Source organism: Phyllostomus discolor, chromosome 3 (genome assembly GCF_004126475.2).
Source record: "Phyllostomus discolor isolate MPI-MPIP mPhyDis1 chromosome 3, mPhyDis1.pri.v3, whole genome shotgun sequence".
Taxonomy (NCBI): Eukaryota; Metazoa; Chordata; class Mammalia; order Chiroptera; family Phyllostomidae; genus Phyllostomus; species Phyllostomus discolor.
In genome coordinates this window covers 168,055,405-168,078,049 of record NC_040905.2, presented here as the reverse complement: position 1 = coordinate 168,078,049, position 22,645 = coordinate 168,055,405, and the positions used below count along the sequence as shown (strand labels likewise).

At 38.2% G+C, this 22,645-nt stretch overlaps 1 protein-coding gene across 1 annotated transcript in view; it reads left to right on the top strand.

Moving 5' to 3' along the window:
* Positions 1 to 22,645, top strand: part of TRPM3 (transient receptor potential cation channel subfamily M member 3) — a 501,162-nt gene that overhangs the window by 252,777 nt on the left and 225,740 nt on the right. Inside the window, 3 exon segments of the mRNA XM_036021739.1 lie at positions 927 to 1,140; positions 4,375 to 4,499; positions 17,761 to 17,932. Coding sequence (XP_035877632.1) covers positions 927 to 1,140; positions 4,375 to 4,499; positions 17,761 to 17,932 — 511 coding nt within the window.

Here is a 22,645-nt window from a genome sequence, read left to right as displayed (position 1 = left end):
GTAGTGCTTCCTTGTCTCCCGAGGCTCCAGCTTCTGTTCTGTTTAGGAATCTGAATATGCCCTCTTTTCATGCCAGCTCAGCACTGAACTACAAAAGGCTTTCAAGTATGTTTCTTCAGTATTTCAGTTGTTTCCAGATAGAGGCAAAAGGCTTCATACAATTAAACTGAGATCTAAATGGAGTATCTATGTACATGGTGATATAGATAACTATAAACATAAATCTATCATTATGTTTTATGGCTTTTCACTTATATATACTTATCATAACTTTATTTCTGGTTTCATCTGGTGTTGGTGATATCTTCCTATATCTTCCATACACTTTCATTTTTTTCAGCTCTCCTGCAGGGTAATTGGCATGCTTTTTGTCACTTGTCTGAAAGATAAAGAAAATATTTGGTACGTAGTTGTTATAGATTTAAATAAATATAATCAGCTCTTACCTTATTTTAAAATTCTCATTACATTGCATTGAACTGTAGAACTTTTCAAAACCTCTCCAAATAATAGGGTCACAGAAAAATTACATCCAGGTGTTACTGGTATAAAGGGATTACTTATATTGAACAACTGGAAATATTTGAACTGTTGTACAAATGTTAATGTTGGTAAAATGTAAACATGATTTCCTCTGAGCAAAGAATATATTCCAGGGAAAATTGTGCTTGTGCTGCACTTTAGAAATTCAAACAATTTGAAAGTGGGTAGTAATTCACAATTTCAAGAAAACCTTTTAAAATGCTGACTCCCTTTGTCTGATGTGGACTCACTTGGTAAAGCAGATGATTTACCCCTTTTTAAGAATCTGAGTTCATATGAGACATGTTCTTCAAGTAAGTACACGTGTCATTGCAATCACTGAAGACAAGCTGCACTAGCCAGCCCTGCCCTGTCTCCCTAATCAAAGGCTCTTCTTCTTCCAGTATGTGCGAGTATCTTTTGATACAAAACCTGATCTCCTCTTACACCTGATGACCAAGGAATGGCAGCTGGAGCTTCCCAAGCTTCTCATCTCTGTCCATGGAGGCCTGCAGAACTTTGAACTCCAGCCAAAACTCAAGCAAGTCTTTGGGAAGGGTCTTATCAAAGCAGCCATGACAACCGGAGCGTGGATATTCACTGGAGGGGTGAACACAGGTAATTGGAAGTGGGAAAGGGAAGGCAACATAAGGGCATAAGAACATTCTCACTAAGATAATTTTCTCCTAAGGTTAAATATTTCCCAACTTTCATCTACTCATGTGGGCATACTCACTGGTTATCTCTCCTCACTGATTTCCTCTCCCTCCTTTACCTAAATAATAACTGTGGTGCTATTTCTCAACCAAGAAGAATTAGTTATACATGAGAATAGGTTAGGATATTTAATACTTGACTATTCAGAATGTTCAAATGTGATCAATGAAATTTCATAGGGTATTCCCAATACCGCTAGTTGCCAAATAAGCATCCAATAATTTTTTTAATTTTTTATATTTTTCAAATACAATTGACATTCAATATTATATTAGTTTCAGACGATCAGATAGTGATCATACATTTATATAATTTATGAAGTTATCCCCCTAATAAGTCTAGTACCTCCCAATACCACACACAGTTATTATAATATCATTGACTATATTCCCTATGTTGTACCCAATAATTCTTTAAGGAGTAACATTTGCTCTGAATTACATGCTCTGACTCTGGTCTTTAAGTGACTTTAAGTTCAATGAAAATAGCTTTAATTTTGGTAAAATGCCCTTCCCATCTGGGATATAAATTATGATGGCAGAGCACAGAGTATTTGTTGTTTATTATTTCAAATATTTTACTAAATAACCTCTGCATTAGCAAGAGATACATTCCACTCTGAATCCCAAACAGTTGTTTACACCTGCCAAATAAGTTTTGGTAGAGCAATCTTTTTTAAAAAATTAGACTTATTGGGGTGACATAGGTGCCTAGGATCACACAGGTTCCAGGTGTACATTTTTATAATACAAGATCTGCATGTTGCACTGAGTACCCACCATCTAAAGCCAAAGTGACACAGGCAGGTTGTCACACCAGTTCTTACAAACTCATACTCAAGAGCTCATCTGCAGAATTAATATGCAACAGAGAATGGAATGGATGACTGTAAACTGCCTGGACGTACCTCCCCGGCCTGAGTCTGAAGTGCCGACTGGAAGTGCACAAGTGATGCTGCAGTAGGTTAATTCACACTTGTTACAAAGTTCAAAGTCGGAGCATGGACACACATGGAGTTAGTGGAACATTCTAATGTAACCCTGCACATTAAACAGAAGATTTTCTCAGTGTTGTTTATTCTTCAGTTTGTGGTTGGGATGATGTTTGAGCGAGACCTGCACTCAGGATTTTCCTCCACACCCATAGCCTGGGAACGTTCTGCGCAGAACCTCACAGGCACATCTCAGCAGTGAGCTCCGCAGACTGTGTGTGCGCATCACCGCTCAGTGAAGTCCTGACACGGTCTGCGGGCCGATGCGATGTGGAATGGTCTGCTCAGTCAGCTCGTCACTGTTTGTTTTGCAGTAATCAGACATCTGCAGGGCAATGTTCTTTCAGTGACTGTTTAGGCTGGAGGCTCCGACTTTCACTCACCGCTGAGCAGGCACCATTCGCCTGTGATTGATCAGTCTTCTGCTTTCCTGACAGGACCTGCACCTCATATGCAGACCAACTCAAAATTCCTGAAGGTTCAAAAGAATTCTTACCAATCTTCTGCTTCTGAGTACCTGGAACATGACTGTTTTTCTTCTCTTATGAAATACATCTAATAGCCAAAGAAGAATTTACAGCATGAATACTGTAAACCAAAGAGTTCCTCTCTACTTCAGTCCAGGCTTAGTATTCAATGCAACACCCAATGTGAGGTTCTAATGGTGCTCACTCAGGTTAGGTAAGAGATGATGGTGGAATTGTGGCAGATGGAAGGCATACCAGGAACTTAAACTTCGGGTCCAGGTCTGGCCCTGAAAGGGGTTTTGCATATAAATGGGAAAATTTTTTAACACTAATATTCACAGCTTTATTGCTTATATTTTTTAAACCAGTACTCTCACTTAGGAGATCCATAGATAAGCTAATAAATGAAATTGATATTCTTCTCAACATTCCCAGAATTGTTCAATGTGGATTATACTATTTTGTTAGTTGATTTTTTTTAAAGGAAGACCTTTCTGTTTCATCTCTTGAGTATTTCAAATTGAGTTGTTTGCACTTGCATGTCCTATCCCATGATTAAACTGCCTGGTGTGTTTTGCGTGCCTAGTTAGCTCAGCGCACACTTTCTGAGCCCTTACTCTGTGTTAGCCTCTGAAACGCACAAAGACATGTGAGACTCTGACCTTCCAAACTGCCCCTCAAAGAGCTTTACATTGAAAGGAGACATCTTCATGTATGCTTATGATTGATGACAGATGTTAGATGACCTAGTAAACTCTTCAGGACATGCACACCACGATCCTATTCAAACTCAGAAGAAATGAAATCCAGCTCAGCTTTCATATAGGAGATGGAACTAGATGTGAACTTTTCCTTGAGGAATGGGTGGAATTTTTGTAAGTGGAAACATCTTTTCATAGAGGATACAGAAATTTCATATCTTTTATAAAAATGATCACTTGAGAGAGAAGTTAAAGGGTTAGAAATTGCACCCGTTTAAACAGTTTATAAAACAATAAGCCATTGGTTCCTTCCATCTTATACACTGAATTTCTCACTTTTGACTACGGTGAGAAATGCCACAGTGATGGGGAAGGCCCTCCTGAGAGAAGAAGAAAACAGTTGCAATGGTAAAGATAAAAAGCTGTATTTATATATTTCTAACATAAATTCTCCATGGAATATATGGACATTTGCCTTACAAGTAGGGTCTGCACATTATGTATCCCTAAATAAAAAGAAATCAAGGTTGACAAAATCTGAGTTGTCATTGCACTATTTGAATGACCTAACTTTATACAAATTGTGGTGTAGATTTAATATAATGTTATGTATGGTGCTTTTTTTACAGGACACAGTCATGGAATTGGCTCTTAGTCATACTTAACACATCATTATGCATATAATACAAGAAAAAGATTTCCTAAGTTTAAAGAATTGTATTTGTGTTTTTGTAGATCTTAGAGGCACTTTTAAAAAAAATACAAAATAGGATAAGAAATGCCAGCCCAGCAAATGTATCTGGTGTTAGTGGCACAAGTTTATCAAATAAACACATGCAGTGTGTATACAAATGTATCAGAATTTTATATCCAATACAGTTAATCTTGGGAGAAATAGCTATCATAATTTCTTTGAGAACAATGAAAAATAACTGCTTTAAAAGACAAGGGTAATACATCTCTTTTTTTCTCTTAGGTGTAATTCGTCATGTTGGAGATGCCTTGAAGGACCATGCATCAAAGTCTCGAGGGAAGATATGTACCATAGGTATCGCCCCCTGGGGAATTGTGGAAAACCAGGAGGACTTGATTGGAAGAGATGTAAGTCCTGGGAGCATCCTCTGTATGTGATTTCTTACAGAGGTGATATCAAAAGAGTTCAATGAAATTAGAATTAAAAATATGCATATTACAGCACTCTTTTAGTCACTGTCTCCCAAAGTGAAGCCTATATTAGGAAACATTTATTAGGAGACTATTCATTTTCCAAAATCTATCTATAAAAACTCCAGTGTCAATTATTATGACCAAGAAAGGTCCTAAGTAAAACTTACCAACTCTCTTCTTGGTCTGAATCAAGCTGTGGTCTTTCCTTACACATCAAATGTTGCCCATGCTTTCGTCAAGGTTACATTAAGATTCACTAACAGCATGGACTCATTGACTGATACATTGAAGAGGACTCTCCTCACCCCAGGTCTCCAGCTTCTTTATGTTTTAGTGCCCTTTCACCTAAGCCAGGAGCTACAAAGGAGGCCCTTTCCACCGAGCTTGTGGCTTCCTTGTTTGGCCTTTCTCTCACTGAATGCTTAAGTGAGGAGCAGGCATACATGAGTTATTTCCCATTCTGGAAGTATTTAGAAGTCTTGACTGGATTCAGCAGGGTGCCAAGATCTTTCTCCTATTCTAATACCCAGAGCTACACAATGACCAATTAATCAATAATTTTTCAGTGAGATAACATGATCTTATAATTAATGACTCATCTCCGTATTTCTGTTTCTTGCAGGGGCCTCTCTCTCTCTCTCTCTCTCTGAAAACACAAACGGGTCATTCTCAGCCTCCTTCCTACTAACCACCAGACTTTCCCCCACATAATGTTGCTCAGAATTCCAATGATAGAAATTGTGGTTACACCGTGTACACAAATTGCCATACTTTATTCACTTCTTTTTCCCTCAGTAATTTTAACAATTATTCATTTATCATTGCCTTAGTATATCAGATCAGTGGTCCTTCCTTCCCAATCCAGGCCTTCCATAAAGGATAACAAATGTGCTAAGTAGCTTTTACAAGTACTATGAGGTCTGTAAAGAAAATCAAGAGAAAAAAATTAAAGCAGTTGAGAATTAACTGGTCTTAAACTGCATATTCTATTGTATTGAAATACAGCAAAGCCATCTTATTTCAATGCAATGCAACATATGCAATTTTTTCAAATTTAATACAAAATACTTTGAATTAAAAATTCAATACCATGAAATGTAAGCAGTAAACAAATACTCTTTCAATCCTTCTGGGCTTTTATTCTAAGTGATAAGAAGTGTCCATATCAATGCTACCAAATTACATTTGATGTACTAATTTATCCAGAGTATGTAGGGTAAGGAATGAGATAGTTTTATCAGTATAATAAACTCATAACTAAAATTCACTGACTGTTTTATACCCCACACAAATTAAGTATCTCAAGCAGAAGTTCCCAAAGTGTTATGTAGTCAGAACTCATTGAAAAAGTAACATTTCTAATTTTTCCAGAGTGCCTGGGACTAGTCTTTGATGGACTATACTTGGGTTAATACTTGCCTTAGATTCCAAGTTGGTTTTTAAGTGTGTGTTGATTGTGACCTAAAGTAAATATATCTCTTAAAGAATCAGAATGTGCTAAAATGCCCTAGTAACAAAAATGGAATTTATTGTTCCATTTTATTAACAAATTAATTATTTAATATTGTCATGATTCGGAAATCATTTTTAAATATTTATAGCACAAGATCTCTGTTGTAAACCTAAGTTATTATTATTCATTTTGGGGGGTGGGTATTTTGGAACTCTCTCATTCAGAGGACCTTGAATAAGCAGAAATCGATTATTTCTTTATTTAAGAGAGAGTACCCAAATAATTATTTCAGTTGCCTAAACATTTGCAGAGGATTCTGGCCTTTTATATCATTCTGTTTGTTCATCTTATAAATCCTATATGATTGCAGAAACACGATATTTATGTTACATTTACTTGTTTTTCTGAGTTGGAAGGATCACCCTGATTCATTTTCCTCCAATGCCAGCATTTTTTCTCTGATTTTACTTCCTTTTAAGCTCATTTTATTCTTTTCTTTCTCTCCATATTTCTTCCTACTTGTATGCCAGTAAGAACTGAGGCATGCCTGTGCCAACAGGATTTAGTTATGTTGCCTGACTTTCCAATGAAGCATGGTCTCAGTTCCAGCCCAGAGGGCAGAAAAAGCCCCTTGCATATACAATCAGATGTGCAGGTTCATTGTCCCTGTTCACAGGAGTCTAGCAAAGGCAAGCCATAGCTCACCAGGATCCAAGTGGACCTGCAGAGAGACCACAGAGAAAAGGAAATGAAATTGGCAGGTTGTAGAGAATACTGGAAAAGCAGTTGTATTTTAGTTTTTTCAGTAAATCTTTGACTGAGCTCTACTGAATTTCATGCTAGTACACTTTTTTTTCCCACAAAAATTGGGTAACTGAAATATGCATAGAATTTATCAGGCTCTTGTGTAATAGTAGAGTTTGTTTTTCAAGTTGTAAAGTATTGGGGCAAAATTATTACATGTATATTATGACATGGTTTGAGGGAATTTTTGATACGTGTTTGCTATTATAATGTAATCATTGAAAAAGAACAGAATGCTTGGTTGTCATTAGAAGTAATATTTGAGTAAAATATTGATGATCACTGGTTAAAATCCCCCTAAAAATCATCAAAACACAAGTGGTTTCTGGTAAGCTTCTGAAGTGGTTATAACAATTTTCATAGCTTGTTTAATTTAGTGCCTCTGTCCTTTTTCTTCTATTTTATATAATGAAACTCACATGCAATAGACGTAAAAATAATAAACCTCAGGTAGCAGGGAAAGAAACTAATATATTGTAAAAAAAACTCTTTACCACTTCAGAATTCTATGAAGATGTAATCATTTGAAAAAAATAGAATAGTTGCATTTGGGGGGCTAGTCTATGTCTGTGTTGCAGAGTAATGTTGAAGTGACACAAAAGAAAATCGTCAAGGTAAATCTAGGAAATTTACTTAAAATAAATAAAAATATAAGGATAAATGAAAGACTCCATTTCTTGTACCTGGTATTTACTTCAGTGGATTTATTGTCCAACTAATAGAGAATATAGATTATTTTATTTCTATGGAGATGGCTCTCAAATGAGCACTTTCAGATGCTGAACATTCAAGTACTACTAGCATTATTTTATTGCTAGAAGTAGTTGACGCAGCAGTTGCTAGTTGCTATTCAACTGAGAATACGAATATCCCTTTGGAATGCTACTGTGAAGGCAAAACCAGTTCTAAACATAGAGAAGAAAGTTTAATTTTCCCTGAGTCTGCTTCTAGGTAAATCCTGAAGCATTTATCTCCCTTCAAGTCTTACCTCTTAACTAAACATTATTAGACTTTAAAAATACAAGGCATGTATTTTTGGATTTTCAGAGCTCAGATTAGAGGCTCAAATGTAGTAGGTGCTCAATAAATATCGATGAAGCTGGACTGAGCATGATGAAATTCAGGCTACAAGGAAAATAAACATTGTAGGAAAAAATGCTACAATAAATCTTAACCAGTTCACAACTTCACCACAACTTCATCTGTCACCACATTCCCAAGCTTGATCATATTGTAGTGACCATAGTGAGGGTGTTTTTTAACCTAACATATGAATACAAAACTATTTTCTTATTTAGTAATGCAAGGTGGGAGGGGGATGGTTAAAGTTCCATACGTTGAGTACAGGGCAAAGTGTAGAATGAGAACAGGTCTTTCCCTAAACCCTCTGAGAAATGAATGATCCACCCGGCTGAGTGACAAAACTGGCCTTGATTCTTTAAATTTAAATATCTTCTAGTCTGTTTACTCAACCCCTTCTTTTCTCAATTAATAGATCAAAACAACAGATTTTGTTATGAATAATGCTATGAATAGAAAGATAGTAATACTTTTCTGTCCTGACATTGGGTGTGAAATCGTATATTGTTCAGCTAAGACATCTTCTCTGAGTATCTTCACCCATCACATCATATGCTGATTGTAATTCTCTCAGTCTTCTCCCCCAACTTAATTGATAACTCCTCAAACACAGGAACTGAATATTTTTGTTTGTCTCATTTTCACCGGTGATGCTATACTTTTCATGAACATGAAGCACTGATATGTGGTTTAAACTGTATAAGATTTGATGTCTTCATCTCTAAGTGGACTATAGAAACACCTGTTTTTTCTATCTTCATAGAACTTCTATGAGTATAGTCATAATCATAGTTATTATAGTTTTTGAGCTCTTATTTCAGGATGGCCTCTGTGATGGCACATATTATTAGCCTTATGAGATATGTGTTATCCCTTTTTATAGTAAGGCAACCAAATAAGGATTAGAACCAAGGTCCACTGCCTCCAAAGCCCATACTTTTAGGTAGCAGTGTGCCAAATAAGATATAAGCAAGTATTTAATGATATTATGTTCTTATTGTTAGCTGAGATAATTGGCCAATATCTTATGCCTATAGTTTGCACTAAAAATAGACTCAATGAGAGTGGTCAGAGTCCTTTACTTTGTCCCTAGAGAATCTTAGCTGCATAGATGATTATGAAAATGTCACCAGTGTAAAGTCAAGAAGGAACTTCCAATTCATTTTAATTTCCATGTGACTCATTTTAGACCTATATCCCACTAGAAAACAATCTTCCCAGAATTTTTTCAGGTAATTGAATAATTTCTGAAGCCTTTATCACTTGTTTTCTCCCCAAATCCAGATTAACAACACACATGTCAAATTAAAAATCCAGATATGATCACAAGAAAAAGTACTTTTCATTTTCACTTGAGGACAAAAATTGTGTTTGGGGAGATTGCCAACACATTATCTTATGTGGTTATCAAATTATCTTGACATTCAAGGACATCTTATATTTTCTAAATTATAGATTTATTTTCAGGATTTTATAATAGTTAAGAGTTCTTATATTTAATTGGAAACTATCCTTTTGATGTCATTTTTATATCTCAAACCAAGAAAAATCAAGTTTAATAACGCAGTTGATTGATAATTCTGGTGTAGTTATCAACTCAATACATACATCACTTATTTCTAAAGCAAGCCAAGTAAGCTCAGTAAGGACCCAGTATGGCCATATATAGAGTTTATCGGACTTCTCTGACTACATTAGATAAGATGTAAATAGGAGATGTGAGAGAAAAAGTTCAGAGGCAAGGAGACCTGCTCAAGTCTGTTACGATTACACAGGATCCAATGCTAACTGAACCTGGCCCACTCTCAGGTTCTAGGCCACAACTCCTCACATGGGGGAATGCAGAATCAGTAAAGACAGTGTTGAGTTTGGATATGGACATGTTAATTTCAAAGTTCTTTTGAGACACCCATGTGAAAATATCCAGTGGGCCAGTGAGTCTGTGTGACAGAAGCTTGGAGCAAGATCTGGCTACACACTTTAATTCCAAAGGCATTTGCTATGGATGGCAATTATCTGAGCCATTCTGGTAGACAGGAGGACCAAGGGACAGTGTGTAGAGTGGGAAGAAGGAAGGCCGACACCTGGATCCTGTATTCTTCCAACATTTTACAGCTGAGCTGAGGAAAAGCAGCCTGCAAAGGACACCAGAAGAAAGGCTTAAAGGTAGGAGCAAAACCAGAGAGTGTCATGGAGTCCGAGGGACTGTGTGTATTCAGGATGGAGTGAAGAGCAATGCCCAACAGAACTGAGAGGCTGTAGAAGGAAAGGACTTGGGTGTGTTCATCCAGTTTATCCATATGAACATCATGGGCATCACTGTGTCAGAAGAAGGGTGAAGGGGCAAGCTCCCGTTATGATCGGCTGAGGAAGGAGAAATAGAGAAGGCAAGTAGAAACTACTCTTTTGTCGGTTTGACTGTGAAGAGAAGAGATAAGTAGCCAAAGGGAGCCATATATTGAGGAGTTTTTTTAATCAAGATAGGTTAAACTGGAATTTGTTTATATGTGTATGGTAGAGAGGGAGCTAGAGAGATAGTGGAAATAACTGATGAAATGAACTCCAGAAAGGCCCTGAGGTAAAGGAGACCAGGGCGAAAGGGGAGAGTAACAGTCTGTACCCTTGTAACTAAAAGACAAGACAAGAAGAAGAAAGGGTTGGTTGTAGGACATTGAAGTTTTAGCCTAGAGGTTTATTGTTTATCACTGAAATAATCATAACAACAACAATATCAACATTTTTGTAGAGCTTAATAAATACCAGCACCCATCTAAGCACTTTTACATAGTCATTTAATTCTCTTAATGGCAGTAAAAAATTGTTAGTTTTATTAGCTATCATCCTCCCTGTTTTACTGATGGTAAAACTAACCACAGAGGTTAAGTAACTTGCCCAATATTACTAATGCACTAATTACTAATATGGAAAATAATGCATGTAGCTGGGATTTCAACCTCAGTCATCTAGTTCCTAAGACCATATTCATTCTTATTGTACAGCACTATTTCTCCATAATAATAATAGCTATCCATATAACGGAGTTCACATGTGCCTTGTTCTATGAGTTTTGTATCCTTACAACACCCCAATGTGGTGGTTATAATCATTATTGATCTCCATTTACACAAGGAGACACTGCGACACAGAGAGTAAGTAACCTAAATAGGGTCACCTGACTGGCGAGTGTGCAGGTGCAGAAGTCAGATCACCTGCTAAATAAGGAAGGCTGGGGTTTGAGTCAGTCCCTTGAAGAGAGTGGAGGATGATAGCCATGGCCCCAACAGAAAACAGAGCCAGAGCTGTTCAGAGCCTCAGGGAAGAATGCCGGGCAGCACAGAGAACACAGTGGGAATGAGAAGCCATGAAACTGTGATGCATCAGCCAATCCAGAAGACAAGGGAAAGGATGCATTGTGAGGCCTCAGAGAAGATAATAATAATAATAATATACTACTTTATCAATTATATATCACTGTGTAACATATTGCCCCAAAACTTCATGGCTTAAAAACAACATTTAGTGTCTCACAGTTTCTGTGGGCCAGAAACTTGAGTGGCTTATCTTGGTGGTTCTGGCCTGGGGTCCCTCTTAAGGTCACAGTCAAGGTGTCAGTTGGGGCTGCATCATCTGAGGATTGAATGGGAGCACAGAGCCCACTCTTAAGGTGACCCACTCACATCACTGTTGGTCAGGAGTTCCAAAAGGCTACTTTATTAATATGCAGCCGGATTTCCCCAGAACGAGTCATCCGAGAGAGAGAAGAGGAATCCTTTGATGACCTAGATTTGGAAGTCTCATACCATCACTGCTGTTTTATTCTATTTTTGAGAAGTAAGTCACTGAATCCAGCATTTCAAAAGAATCTGAACATATTTTAAAATTTCTCACTGAAACATGGTGGTTTCTAAAGCACATAACCCCTTTCCAACTCAAGGGTCTGTTCCCACTGCCAGGAGGCCCTGGGTGGGAATTGTACACAGTTCCCCTCAGGACAGGACAAAGGGAGGTGAGCCTATTCAAGAGGAAAGCCTGCAATGAGGATGGTGCAACTCTGCAGCTCACAAGTGGAGGGACACATTTTCAAAGAGCTGCAGAAGGGTGTAATTGTCTTCCCATGTATTTTAGTGGGAATCGCACAGCTAAAGTACGTGGGCCCTCTTTGGAGATGGATCCCTGGGTTTGCTGCTTTCTTGTTTGGATTGCTGAGCTGAGAGGCAGCATCTGAGTTTCAATATGACTCGGCTTTATATCCAGACTTACAGCTGAGCTGTCTGAATAGTATATAACAAGCCAGTGTCCCCACTAGCACAGGCATCTCTGTGATTATAAAGACATACGGTGCCTTTCTTTTTTTTCTTTCTTTTTCATTTTATTCTCTCAGTCCCCATGTTCTTTTGTCTCAGACAAAGAGGTCACTTCCCACTTCTCAGCAGTATCCCCTCTTTTCTGCCAGAAACACAGGCCTGGCCCTAAGAGAACCTCATCACTCCTTTGTCTCTCTCTCTCCGCTGCACAAACCTCATTTACTACCTGCTAGTGCCTTTCCTGACCTCTGCATACTATACAGCTCCAGAAGACTCATCTGGAAATAACCTGATCAGCGGTCAGAAGGATTTTAATGCTCAGCTAAGCCACTGGCAAAAATGTCCAGCAGCAAAATCATACCTGTTATAAATTTAAAATCAGGCTGGGCCCTCTATCTTCCCTCTAATGTCCCCTGGTCTGTAAGGGAGTTCGAGATTCTATGGGTTTTGAGGAAAGGCTGCTTGTGGGGCAAATTTGGCCAGGACACTTCGCTTCCCCGAACCTGTATAGTTTCACCTATAAAATAAGCGTGAGATGGATTAATCCATGTGAAAGAGTCTATCTCAGTGCCAGCTATAAAGTGGTCGATGAATGCTAGCTTTCTTCTTGCTAAATTAAAATCACAATGCTGTTGGGAAGGAAAGAATGACTCTGTGGACGCACACCCCTTCCCTGCTACTTGCCTGGGACATGCCGACACACACCTCCCCAGGCAGCACGGTCTGACATTGCAGAAGACCTGTGATTGGTGAATCAAAATCTCATTCAGCTCAACTCAGTTCTGTTCAGGAAAGTTGTCACAGATGACCAAATGGCCCTTGCATTGGAGAAAGCACCACAAAATGGAAGAGACCCCAGGCCAAGAGTGAACTACTATTTTTTTTGTAGCCAACACACATAGAGTTTCATTGTTCTGCAATAACTTGGAAAAGAAGAAATGTACTGTTTAACACAGGCTATCCAGACTCAATTTTAGAGGTAGAAAACCTTTAGAAATTATAGTCTTCTACTATTGATGAGAAAGCTACTGTCCAAAAAGTTTCTTCCACTAAATATATTTTTAATATTTATTGTGGGATATTACATAGATGAGATTATATGTCTCCTTAAGCCAGGACAATAGTACTTATCACATTCATTTCCTCAAACCATTCTTAATGAGTAAACAAATTAATGAATTCTTGTTAAAGATCACAAATTAGTAACCAGAGGACTTAGAATTAGAACTCCTAACTTCCCACTATGTACACCTGGTTAAGATCAAAACATTTATGGAAATAGCTAGGAAAACTCAAGCAGATGTCTTCAATCAGCTCCCAAATGATTGATTTAAGCCCCTCCAGGAAAATGAATGCAGTACTCTGGCACCGACACATAAAGGATGTTAGTTTTCCCACAGTGTCTCTGGATCAGTCCCTTCCTGGTAATGATAATGACCTTACAAATGCCTTATATAAAGGACTGTACCTCTATTAACCTGTAAACAGCTCTGCCTTCATTGCCTATTTGTTTCAGAGTCAAGGCATACAAAGTCCTTGGAACCAGAATTTTACCAGACTGCCAGTAGGAACCAGTGTACAATAGATTGAATGAAGAAGTCTCTCAACTCCTCTTGAGAGACAAGAGAAACAAAGTGTCATTCCTTAGAGGTATTCGGCCCATGATACCCAAAGAGTCTCAATTCCATTTCTAATTGAATTTCGTTTCTGGATCTAGATACTACTGTATTTGCCAATCATGAAAAACCAGTTGATGTGTACGCCTTCCAGACACCATTTAGCCTTTCTCCATCTGATTCCTCATCTGAAATTTAAAACACAAAAAATTATTTGATTGACTCTTCTCAATTCTCTCAAGAATGGTACATAACCTGGACCATCCTTCAGTCTTAGGAGAATCAGTAACCCATTACCTGCAGTGGGTGCCATAGTGCAGGAGGGCTTGACTCTCTCAGGAAACCCCGATACGGAACATAGCGATCTAATACATCTACAAGTCGTGAACAAGTCATAGTTCTTACCATGCCTGTACATGTGCACAACTGCATGTGCACACTCATGCACACTTTTTAAGTCCTCTTTTCATGAGCTCTTAAAAGTGAATGTACATTACCTCTGAAATTTTGTCAAACAGAAAAATTCATTCATATTTATGTGATACAAAGGTATTATTCTTCTCTATTTGAAAAACATAACAGGATGATCAGTAAATCTTTTGCAGATATGCAAATTGAAACTCAAAGAAAAATAGACTGCTGATATGTTTGTAATGAAGAATATCAAGTGTTTTTGTAGGTAATTTCTCTGAAATATTTGAGAAGTGATCTCCCACTTTGTAAATCATCAATGAATAGTTCCAGAGTATCACCTTCTTCAATGGCCTGGGAAGACACAGCAAAGAAAAAACGCTTTGCATATTTGTCAAAAATTGCTCATTTTTTGCCTTTACTTACACTGCTTGACTTAAATCCCTTGTGTAAAACAAAGGTCAGTGATTTGTCTTCTGTCATTTCCTTTTGATCACCAGTTTGCAATTAGAAAATCACTTTATAGTTGATAAAATAAAACAGAACTTAAGAATAAAATTACATGCCCTGGCTGGTGTGGCTCAGTGGGTTGAGTGCCAGCCTGTGAACCAAAGAGTCATAGATTTGATTCCCAGTCCAGGCACATTCCTGGGTTGCAGGCCAGGTCCCTGGTGAAGAGCCCACAAGAGGTAACCACACATTGGTGTTTCTCTTCCTCTCTTTCTCCCTCCCTTCCCCTCTATTTAAAAATAAATTTAAAAATTTGTTTTCTAAAAAGAAGGAAATCACATTTATAGATTACCTGCTAAGAGTTAGACATGGTTTTAGGTGCTTTCCACATATAATCTCATCTAAGGTAAGTGGTTTTACTCTTTTCCTCTCAGAGATTAAAAAAATGAGATGCAGATTCAAACAGCCAATGGCAGAACTGGGTTTCAAACATTCTGTGGCTTATACATTCAGAATTGTTTCAAGATTCAGCACATCTTCCTCCAATGATACTAGAAAGTAAATAAGTATATTTTCATTATTTTAGACTTATACCCTCTATTCAGTAGACAAAGTTTCTGCCAAAGTGTAATCACCTTGAATTTCTCCTTCACATAAAGTCAAAGGAAATGGGAACCATCAAGATGAAGAAACTAAAATGCATGAGTGATACTGTAAACTTGATCTTCTTGCATGACTGATTCAAATGTACTGTATTCCCAAAGAACTGGTGTGCCACGTTTCACAGGGAAAGGAGGTCAACACTCAGCAGACAGAAACACCAACATCCATAGAATCCTGCAGTGGAGGAAAAGATGTATAGAACATAGTCTGATGATTTAATTATGTTCTTTTATTCTTAGATTGTGGTGAGAACATAAGCTTGGCCCAGAATCGTATTCATGCCTTTCTTCATTTGAAAATGTCGTATTATCTGATGGTCTTAATAACTAAATTCCCAGAAATTAGAATATGTCCTTGTGTCTCAGCTAGAACAAATGTCTGAATTTACTGTCATGCAGAGATGAACCTCTAAAAAAATCTACTGCCCACACCCACCACCACCACTGCTCACAGATTTGTTTAGGTCTTCTTCCTTGGCGTGGAGCCTGCTGTTAGGAAAGGGAGAATGGTAACTGAGGTATTTTTTCTTTTCCCCAAAAAGACAATGTAGAGGTACTTTAAGAATAAGAGAAAATCTCTCTGCTAAGCCACTTTCAACAAAGCATTAATATTTATTAACTTTCATTCTGATGTAGAATGAATGTTTTATGATAAAAAATGAGTAACAGCAAAATGGGAATTTTAAACACAAGCGGCCTACTCTTCCAGTGATAAGGAAATCAGGATGGAGTTAGCCAACCACTGTCTCTGTATTTTGGAGGACTCTATTCAGTAACACAGACAAAGAAGTAATAGGATACTGCTCCATGGAAACAATCATCAAAAAGTTCTGTGTTTCCTTTATCAACAAGAGCCAACTAAAATGAAGCTATGAATTAATGTTATATTAATGCTACATTAACAAACAGGACATATATTAAAAGGAATGAAGGATATTTCAAAGGCTTAGAATTACACATCTTAAATTTAGATGAAATCAACCCCCCAACAATTAAGAAAAGAGAAGTGGGTTGTTTTTTTACAATTTTGAACAAAGCATGTCTATCGCAAGTTGTCCTGTTCATTCATTCGCTATTTATTAAGTCGATTGTGATTGTCAGACACAGACTGTGGAAATGCAGAGTTTCAAAATCAGCAACAAGGTCTAAAAAAAGAAATTACTTTCATGAGATCTTCACTGTTGAAGACTGTCCTTCCTAAATTACTTTGTAATTCCTTTAACAAACTACTGAATCTTACTACACCTTTCCACAGTGAGTTATTACATACTGCAAATGAAAAAGAGCATCTCACCTTTATAGGTAATGTAAACACTGCACCACGGCACAGAAGTAAAAACCCAACAGCATTTATTTCTGTCCTGTCAACTTTGATGATTCAGTACAGGGATAGCTGTTGGACAATGAGCTTATTGAATGTTCCTTTTCATAGTCTTGAGGGAAGTTCTTACCTAATTACTTCAGGAGTAAAATGAAACATTGTTTCATTGTGTGTAAGCCCTGTGGAAAGGGGAATAAGCATAGATTTGGAAATCAGGCAATCCTGGGTGTGAATTCTGGTTCCATGCATAGTAAACACTTGAAAAATGTACTTTACCTGTTTCTTCATCTACAAAACAAACGTAAGAGCCTCTTGCTTGTAAGATTGTTGCAAGGAATATAGATAATGAATATGAAGCAACTAGCTCACAATAGGTTTTGCTTTCTTCTTGTAACAAAAATCTGAAAGACCACACTAAGAATTGTTGTTTTAGGTAATGTAATTCACCATGAAATGAAAATAACAACAACAACAACAACAGAATGATGATCATTTTGAACCTGATTCATATTCTTCTCATGAGGTTATTTTACATTCAATATTTCTACTTACATAAGGTGCCTAATAAGAACCATGTGAATTTGAAATAACAGAATTTCAGATTATTGAATGAGCTTAACAGAAAAATCCGCCCTCTGGGTCTCCAGTCCCCACCAGTCTCCAGAATTATGATTGCTCTGCTGTGCATACTAGAGTATGGACATGGTAAAGAAAAGAAATAAAGAAACAAAATAACTAAATTTTTCAATTATTTTTAGCTCATCAGCAAATAACAGATTAACTTCAAAATGAAAGTCATTCACATGCCAATTTTTGAGTACAATGAAAGTATAAACTCTAGTTTCTGTATATGTTTGGTAAATAAATAAACATATAATCCTTTAAGCATGATCTTGCTCTGAATGGAACATTTACCATAAATCTTGCTTCTGCCCAAAGCAGTATTAGGAAGAGGAAGTACACTGTATGTACTCTCACTGTACCAAAGGACTGATTTCATTCCTTCGTTCCCTCTTCTTTCTCTGTTCAGTTCTCCTTTTACCATTTCTCCTTCTTTTCTCTGACTTCTTTCTCTTTCTTTCGCAATCCCACAGGTTGTCCGGCCCTACCAGACCATGTCCAACCCCATGAGCAAGCTCACTGTCCTCAACAGCATGCATTCCCACTTCATTCTGGCTGACAACGGGACCACCGGGAAATACGGAGCAGAGGTGAAACTTAGGAGACAACTGGAAAAGCATATTTCACTCCAAAAGATAAACACAAGTAAGTAGCTGCTTTTCCCCTCTGTCATGCCTCCTAGGAAGTCTGCTGAAAATGAACAACTTCAAGTGCACCGTATAGAAATACTTTGAAAACCTGAGCAGGTTTCCAGCATGAGCCATTATGTCCATGGGCCAGTGGTTAGAATTAGAGGAAGTTTTCCAGAGGAGGACCACCCACCGGAGGCGGAGGCAGAAGAAGTGGTCACACCCCTCATTCGTGGGCTCTGTCTCATTTATAATGCGTGAAATATTCCACCCCATCTGGGGATTGTAAATGCAGATAAGTTTTTCTCTCTAAACTTTTCCTTCATCCTTTACACAATACTCTTAAGGAAGAAAGGCACTCTAGGGAAATTGTTTCTACTTGTTAAGCTATTTTGAGCAACTGAGAAAAAAAAAAAGAAAAAATATTCAGCTGTCATCTTAGCACAGATACGGCTGGGCAAAGGCATTTCAAGGGAACTGACATTCGCCAAACCGAAGCATCACATGTAACCATCCTGATGAAACTTCAGTTCGGTTTCAGTTATCCTCTACCCATTGTCTCTTGATACGTAGGTATTTAGGTATATGTAGACCACATAATACATATCCAATGATTACACTAAAATTTTCTCTTAAGTGTCTATGTGTTCTATGCTTTATTTATGGTGTGCACATTTGTTTTAACTGTGAAAGGTAGCATTGTAAAAACAGCCATGATCCTCAGGCCACTAAGTCCCTTGCTTTTAAATGTGGTAGAGGTATGAAAATAATTTCACAAAGTAACATGTGAAGCTTTGTGACAGGCTCAAACTTTGTGGTAGTTATATGTCCTATCAGGGACCCTTGAATTGAATTGATTGAACTTTCAAAGCTGGCAATTCCAAATAAGAAAAAGATTCTTGCTGGCTAGATAAGTTTTCAGAAGTTCAGTGTAATGTGATTCAACTTGTCTGAATGGCTCTTCTCTTCTCTAGTCTTTTCTTTACATCTGCCCCAGTTGCGGTGTCCCTGCTATAACCACCTTCCCCCAAGACCTGGGGTGTTCAACCTATCGGACCTCAGCTTCTTTTCCTTACTCTCTGTTTTCTGGTTTTACTTCTCAGGAACTTCTGCTGTTTAGGCAGACAGGTTTCATACCCTCATCTTTTTCACAGGGAAGTCTGGAACTATAAAGTTTGGTATAGGCCTAAAATCAAAATTATATTAATGAGCTCTCTTCTAACTAAGAATCCTCAACTGTCTTTGGAAAGAAAAAATGTAGTATTATCCTCAAAAAAAAAAAAAAAGAGAGAGTAGAAAAGACTAGAAAATCTATCAAGAGACCATCATTGATCAAATATAAAAAGGCACTATAGGCAAGGAGAAATAGGTTTTTTAATACTAAAATTGAATTGTGTTATACTATTTGATCGAGTGAGTAAGAGTTGTAGAATTAGTGTTATCTGTTTAAGTTTTTATAAGGTATAGCATTACTTTCTCACACCATCAAATTAAGAATGGGACCCTACACATGGGTGATCTGAAAGCCGAAGGACATGGGAGCCAGGTGGACAAGGAACACATTTACTCAAGTTTAGTGCTCAATAATGAGACAAAATCTGTCCATACAAGCCAAGCACATCATCATGTCAGGCCCCGATGGCACCTGAGACACTTAGTAGCATTAGGGGGACAAGCAGGTGTGATTGTGTAAATTATACACTCAGCTAAGGGGCACCAGCAGGAGTTAAAACATAGCCAGGGCTCTGTTAGCCAAGCCCTGTTCCTTACACGCTGCCTAAGGAAAGGATGTTCTGTTCTTCTAACTGGCCAGCCCAAATGGGGCCCCCTTTGTAGTTTATCTTCCTGAAAGGTGCCTTTCTCCAAAGCTCAGAGAGGTGCTACATGTGTAGATGGCCCTTCTGGGGAGGTTAAAGGAGGACCAGAGCCAAGCAATGCGGAGCTGAAGCCCAGGCCAAGGCAGGCGGTCAGGACATCGGGGGTGCTGGAGGAGCTGGATCCTATACACTCCCTGGGGGCCAGGTGTGGAGACCTTGGACCCTAGTTAGATTGTCAAGGCAGGTAGCTGCACACAAGCATATTGACAAGTGGAGAACCAGTCAGGGGAGGCACAAACCCAGCTTACTGAGCTGAGGATAATGTCAGAGAAGCTGATTTAAGACTCCTGCAATGTGCCCTGGCTGGTGTATCTCAGTGCATTGAGCATGGGCCTGCAAACCAAAGGTTACCAGTTTGATTCCCATTCAGGGCACATGCCTGGTTGTAGGCCAGGTCCCCAGTAGGGGGCATGAGGGAGGAAACCACACATTGATGTTTCTCTCCCTCTCCTTCTCTCTCCCTTGCCCTCTCTCTAAAAATAAATAAATAATTCTTTTTAAAAAAGACTCCTGCAATGCTCCAAGTCCACCCTCAGGATTAGGCCTAGAGTCTGGGGTAGGGCTGAGGCCCCAGAGTGGGTTAAGTGAGAGTAGCTGGAATGGGATGGGTAGAGAGAGCCACATGGTCATTATAATCATAATAATTCATAAACATAATTTTTCTTCTTGCTTTGGGGAGTACATTTGAGGTTTAATAGGAAACCTACAGTCTCTTATTCAGTAAATGTAATTAAATGGGAAGAGAAAGATTAAAGATGCCCAGCAAAGATCCCTGAGGTTACAGGAAGTTAAAAGCATTCTGTTAGCTTCTAGTGTAGTTCAAGCACTGAACTTAATAGTGGAAGAGTGACCAAATCGTCCCAGTTTGCTCAGGAATTCCTCATATACAGCAAATAAAAGTTTCATGTTCCCCAGCCCTTCCGGTCCCAGGTAAACTGAGATTGTGGGTCACCCTCCAAGTGAGGAACTCATGAATAACTACACGTACTTCTCTTATTACTACGTTCACCCCACAAAGCAGGGAGGTTGCAGCCAGGGGCTCACAGAAGTAGCATGGGACCTCCACTCAGTTACCAGCCAAATGCCCACCGAGAAAAGCTTCCAGAATAAGACCAAAAAAGAAGGGGGAAAATTGACCTGGTTATAACAGGAAACAGAAGAATAAAGACTACAAACCTTTAATGCAATCTTTAGTCAATATTTTAGTGTAGTAATTCTACTTTCTAGTCTGGACATGAATTTTTCTTTATATCTAATTAGCAGTAATGTGGTTCTTCATATTAAAATAACATTTTATTCTAGAAGTTTATTTTAAAAACCCCTCTAGTTTTTTCTTTTCACTCTTTAAATTTTAGGAAATCTAAAATATACTAGCAGAATTTAGTTTCAGGGGGCCCCAATTTAGTGTCCTGAAAATTAGACACTATGCCAGATTACACTATGTCACTATGTCACTATACCGCAAAAACTCTGTCCACCACCTATCACACTTAGGATGATCCTAGGAGGTCTGAAAACACACTCAGCATTTTCTTCATTAATCACCACTCCTCCTCATCACTTAGGGGTGATCTGCATGCCATGGTAACCTTTCAACAAGTCTATTTTCTTACATAATGACATAATCTTCTGAAGAATTGTTCTTAAATATTAAGTGAATCCTGCTCAGGAGACCTTTAAACCCCTTTCCATCAGCATCCCAATTATTTATAATCGCATATTACAAGCACAGTGTCTGATGTTTTTCATGGCACTCTGGCCTCTATGATCTCATCTCTCCCCTCCCTCCGCTCATTCCTGCTGCCAACAGTCCATCCTGAAGTATCAGCATTAGTTGTTGAAGGGCTTTGTTTTCAAAGGAGAATCTTTTCAGATGTGAGCAGTTGCCTGTGTTGGAACACTCTTCCATCGGCAATTTTCTAAACTTCAAGTTGAATATGCAAAGGCTCAAACAATTCCGCTCATGCCAAATATTTCTTGAACTCTTACTATGTACCGGTCATGGTTAAGGTCTAGAAAAGCAGTGGTGGATAATTGACCTTAAGTCAAGAGGGGCAAACAGAGTTACAAGTTAAGTATGTAGACAAGTAAATAGATGATGTCTAGTAGTACAAAATACAACTAAGAAAAATAAAGCAGAAAGATACATGTGTGCATCATGTGAGCCCATGTGTGTTGGGAGGTTAGCATCAGGCAGAGACCCGAAGTCGGGGGGCCAGCTGTAGAGAGTGAAAGCAGGGACAAAGGCCCCAGGTGTTCAGGGAAGAGCAAGACCTTTGTAAAGAGTTGGATTTTATTCTAACCGTGCTTTGATCTGGTAAGTTACAGGATCTCCCTTATGGTTTAAAACATCACTCTGCTATTGTATATAGGGATCAGACTGTGGTTGGGGGCAACATTAAAAGCAGGGAGGCATTTTAGGATGCAACTGCAATAATAGAGATGAGAGTAGTTTGAATTAGAATGGGACCAATAGTGGTAGTAAAAAGTGTTTGGACTCAAATATATATTTTTTTCTTCACTGATCTTTTTTAATGTGGCAAATTATACATAACCTAAAAATTTACCATTTTAACCATTTTTAAGTATATAGTTCAGTAGCATTAAGAAAATTTCATTATTGTGCAATTACCACTGCCCTCTGTCCCCAGAACTTTTTCATTACAGTATTGGTCATAGGATATACTTTGAAGGTAGAGCTCAAGAGGATTGCCAATGAATTGAGCATTTGGGGTAAGGAATAGACACGTCAAGGATGATGCTGCATGGTCATCCATAATCATGTCAGTATATCCTTAAAATAATGATACTATTGTAGATTAGACCTTCTAATGACTATGTTTTTATAGAAG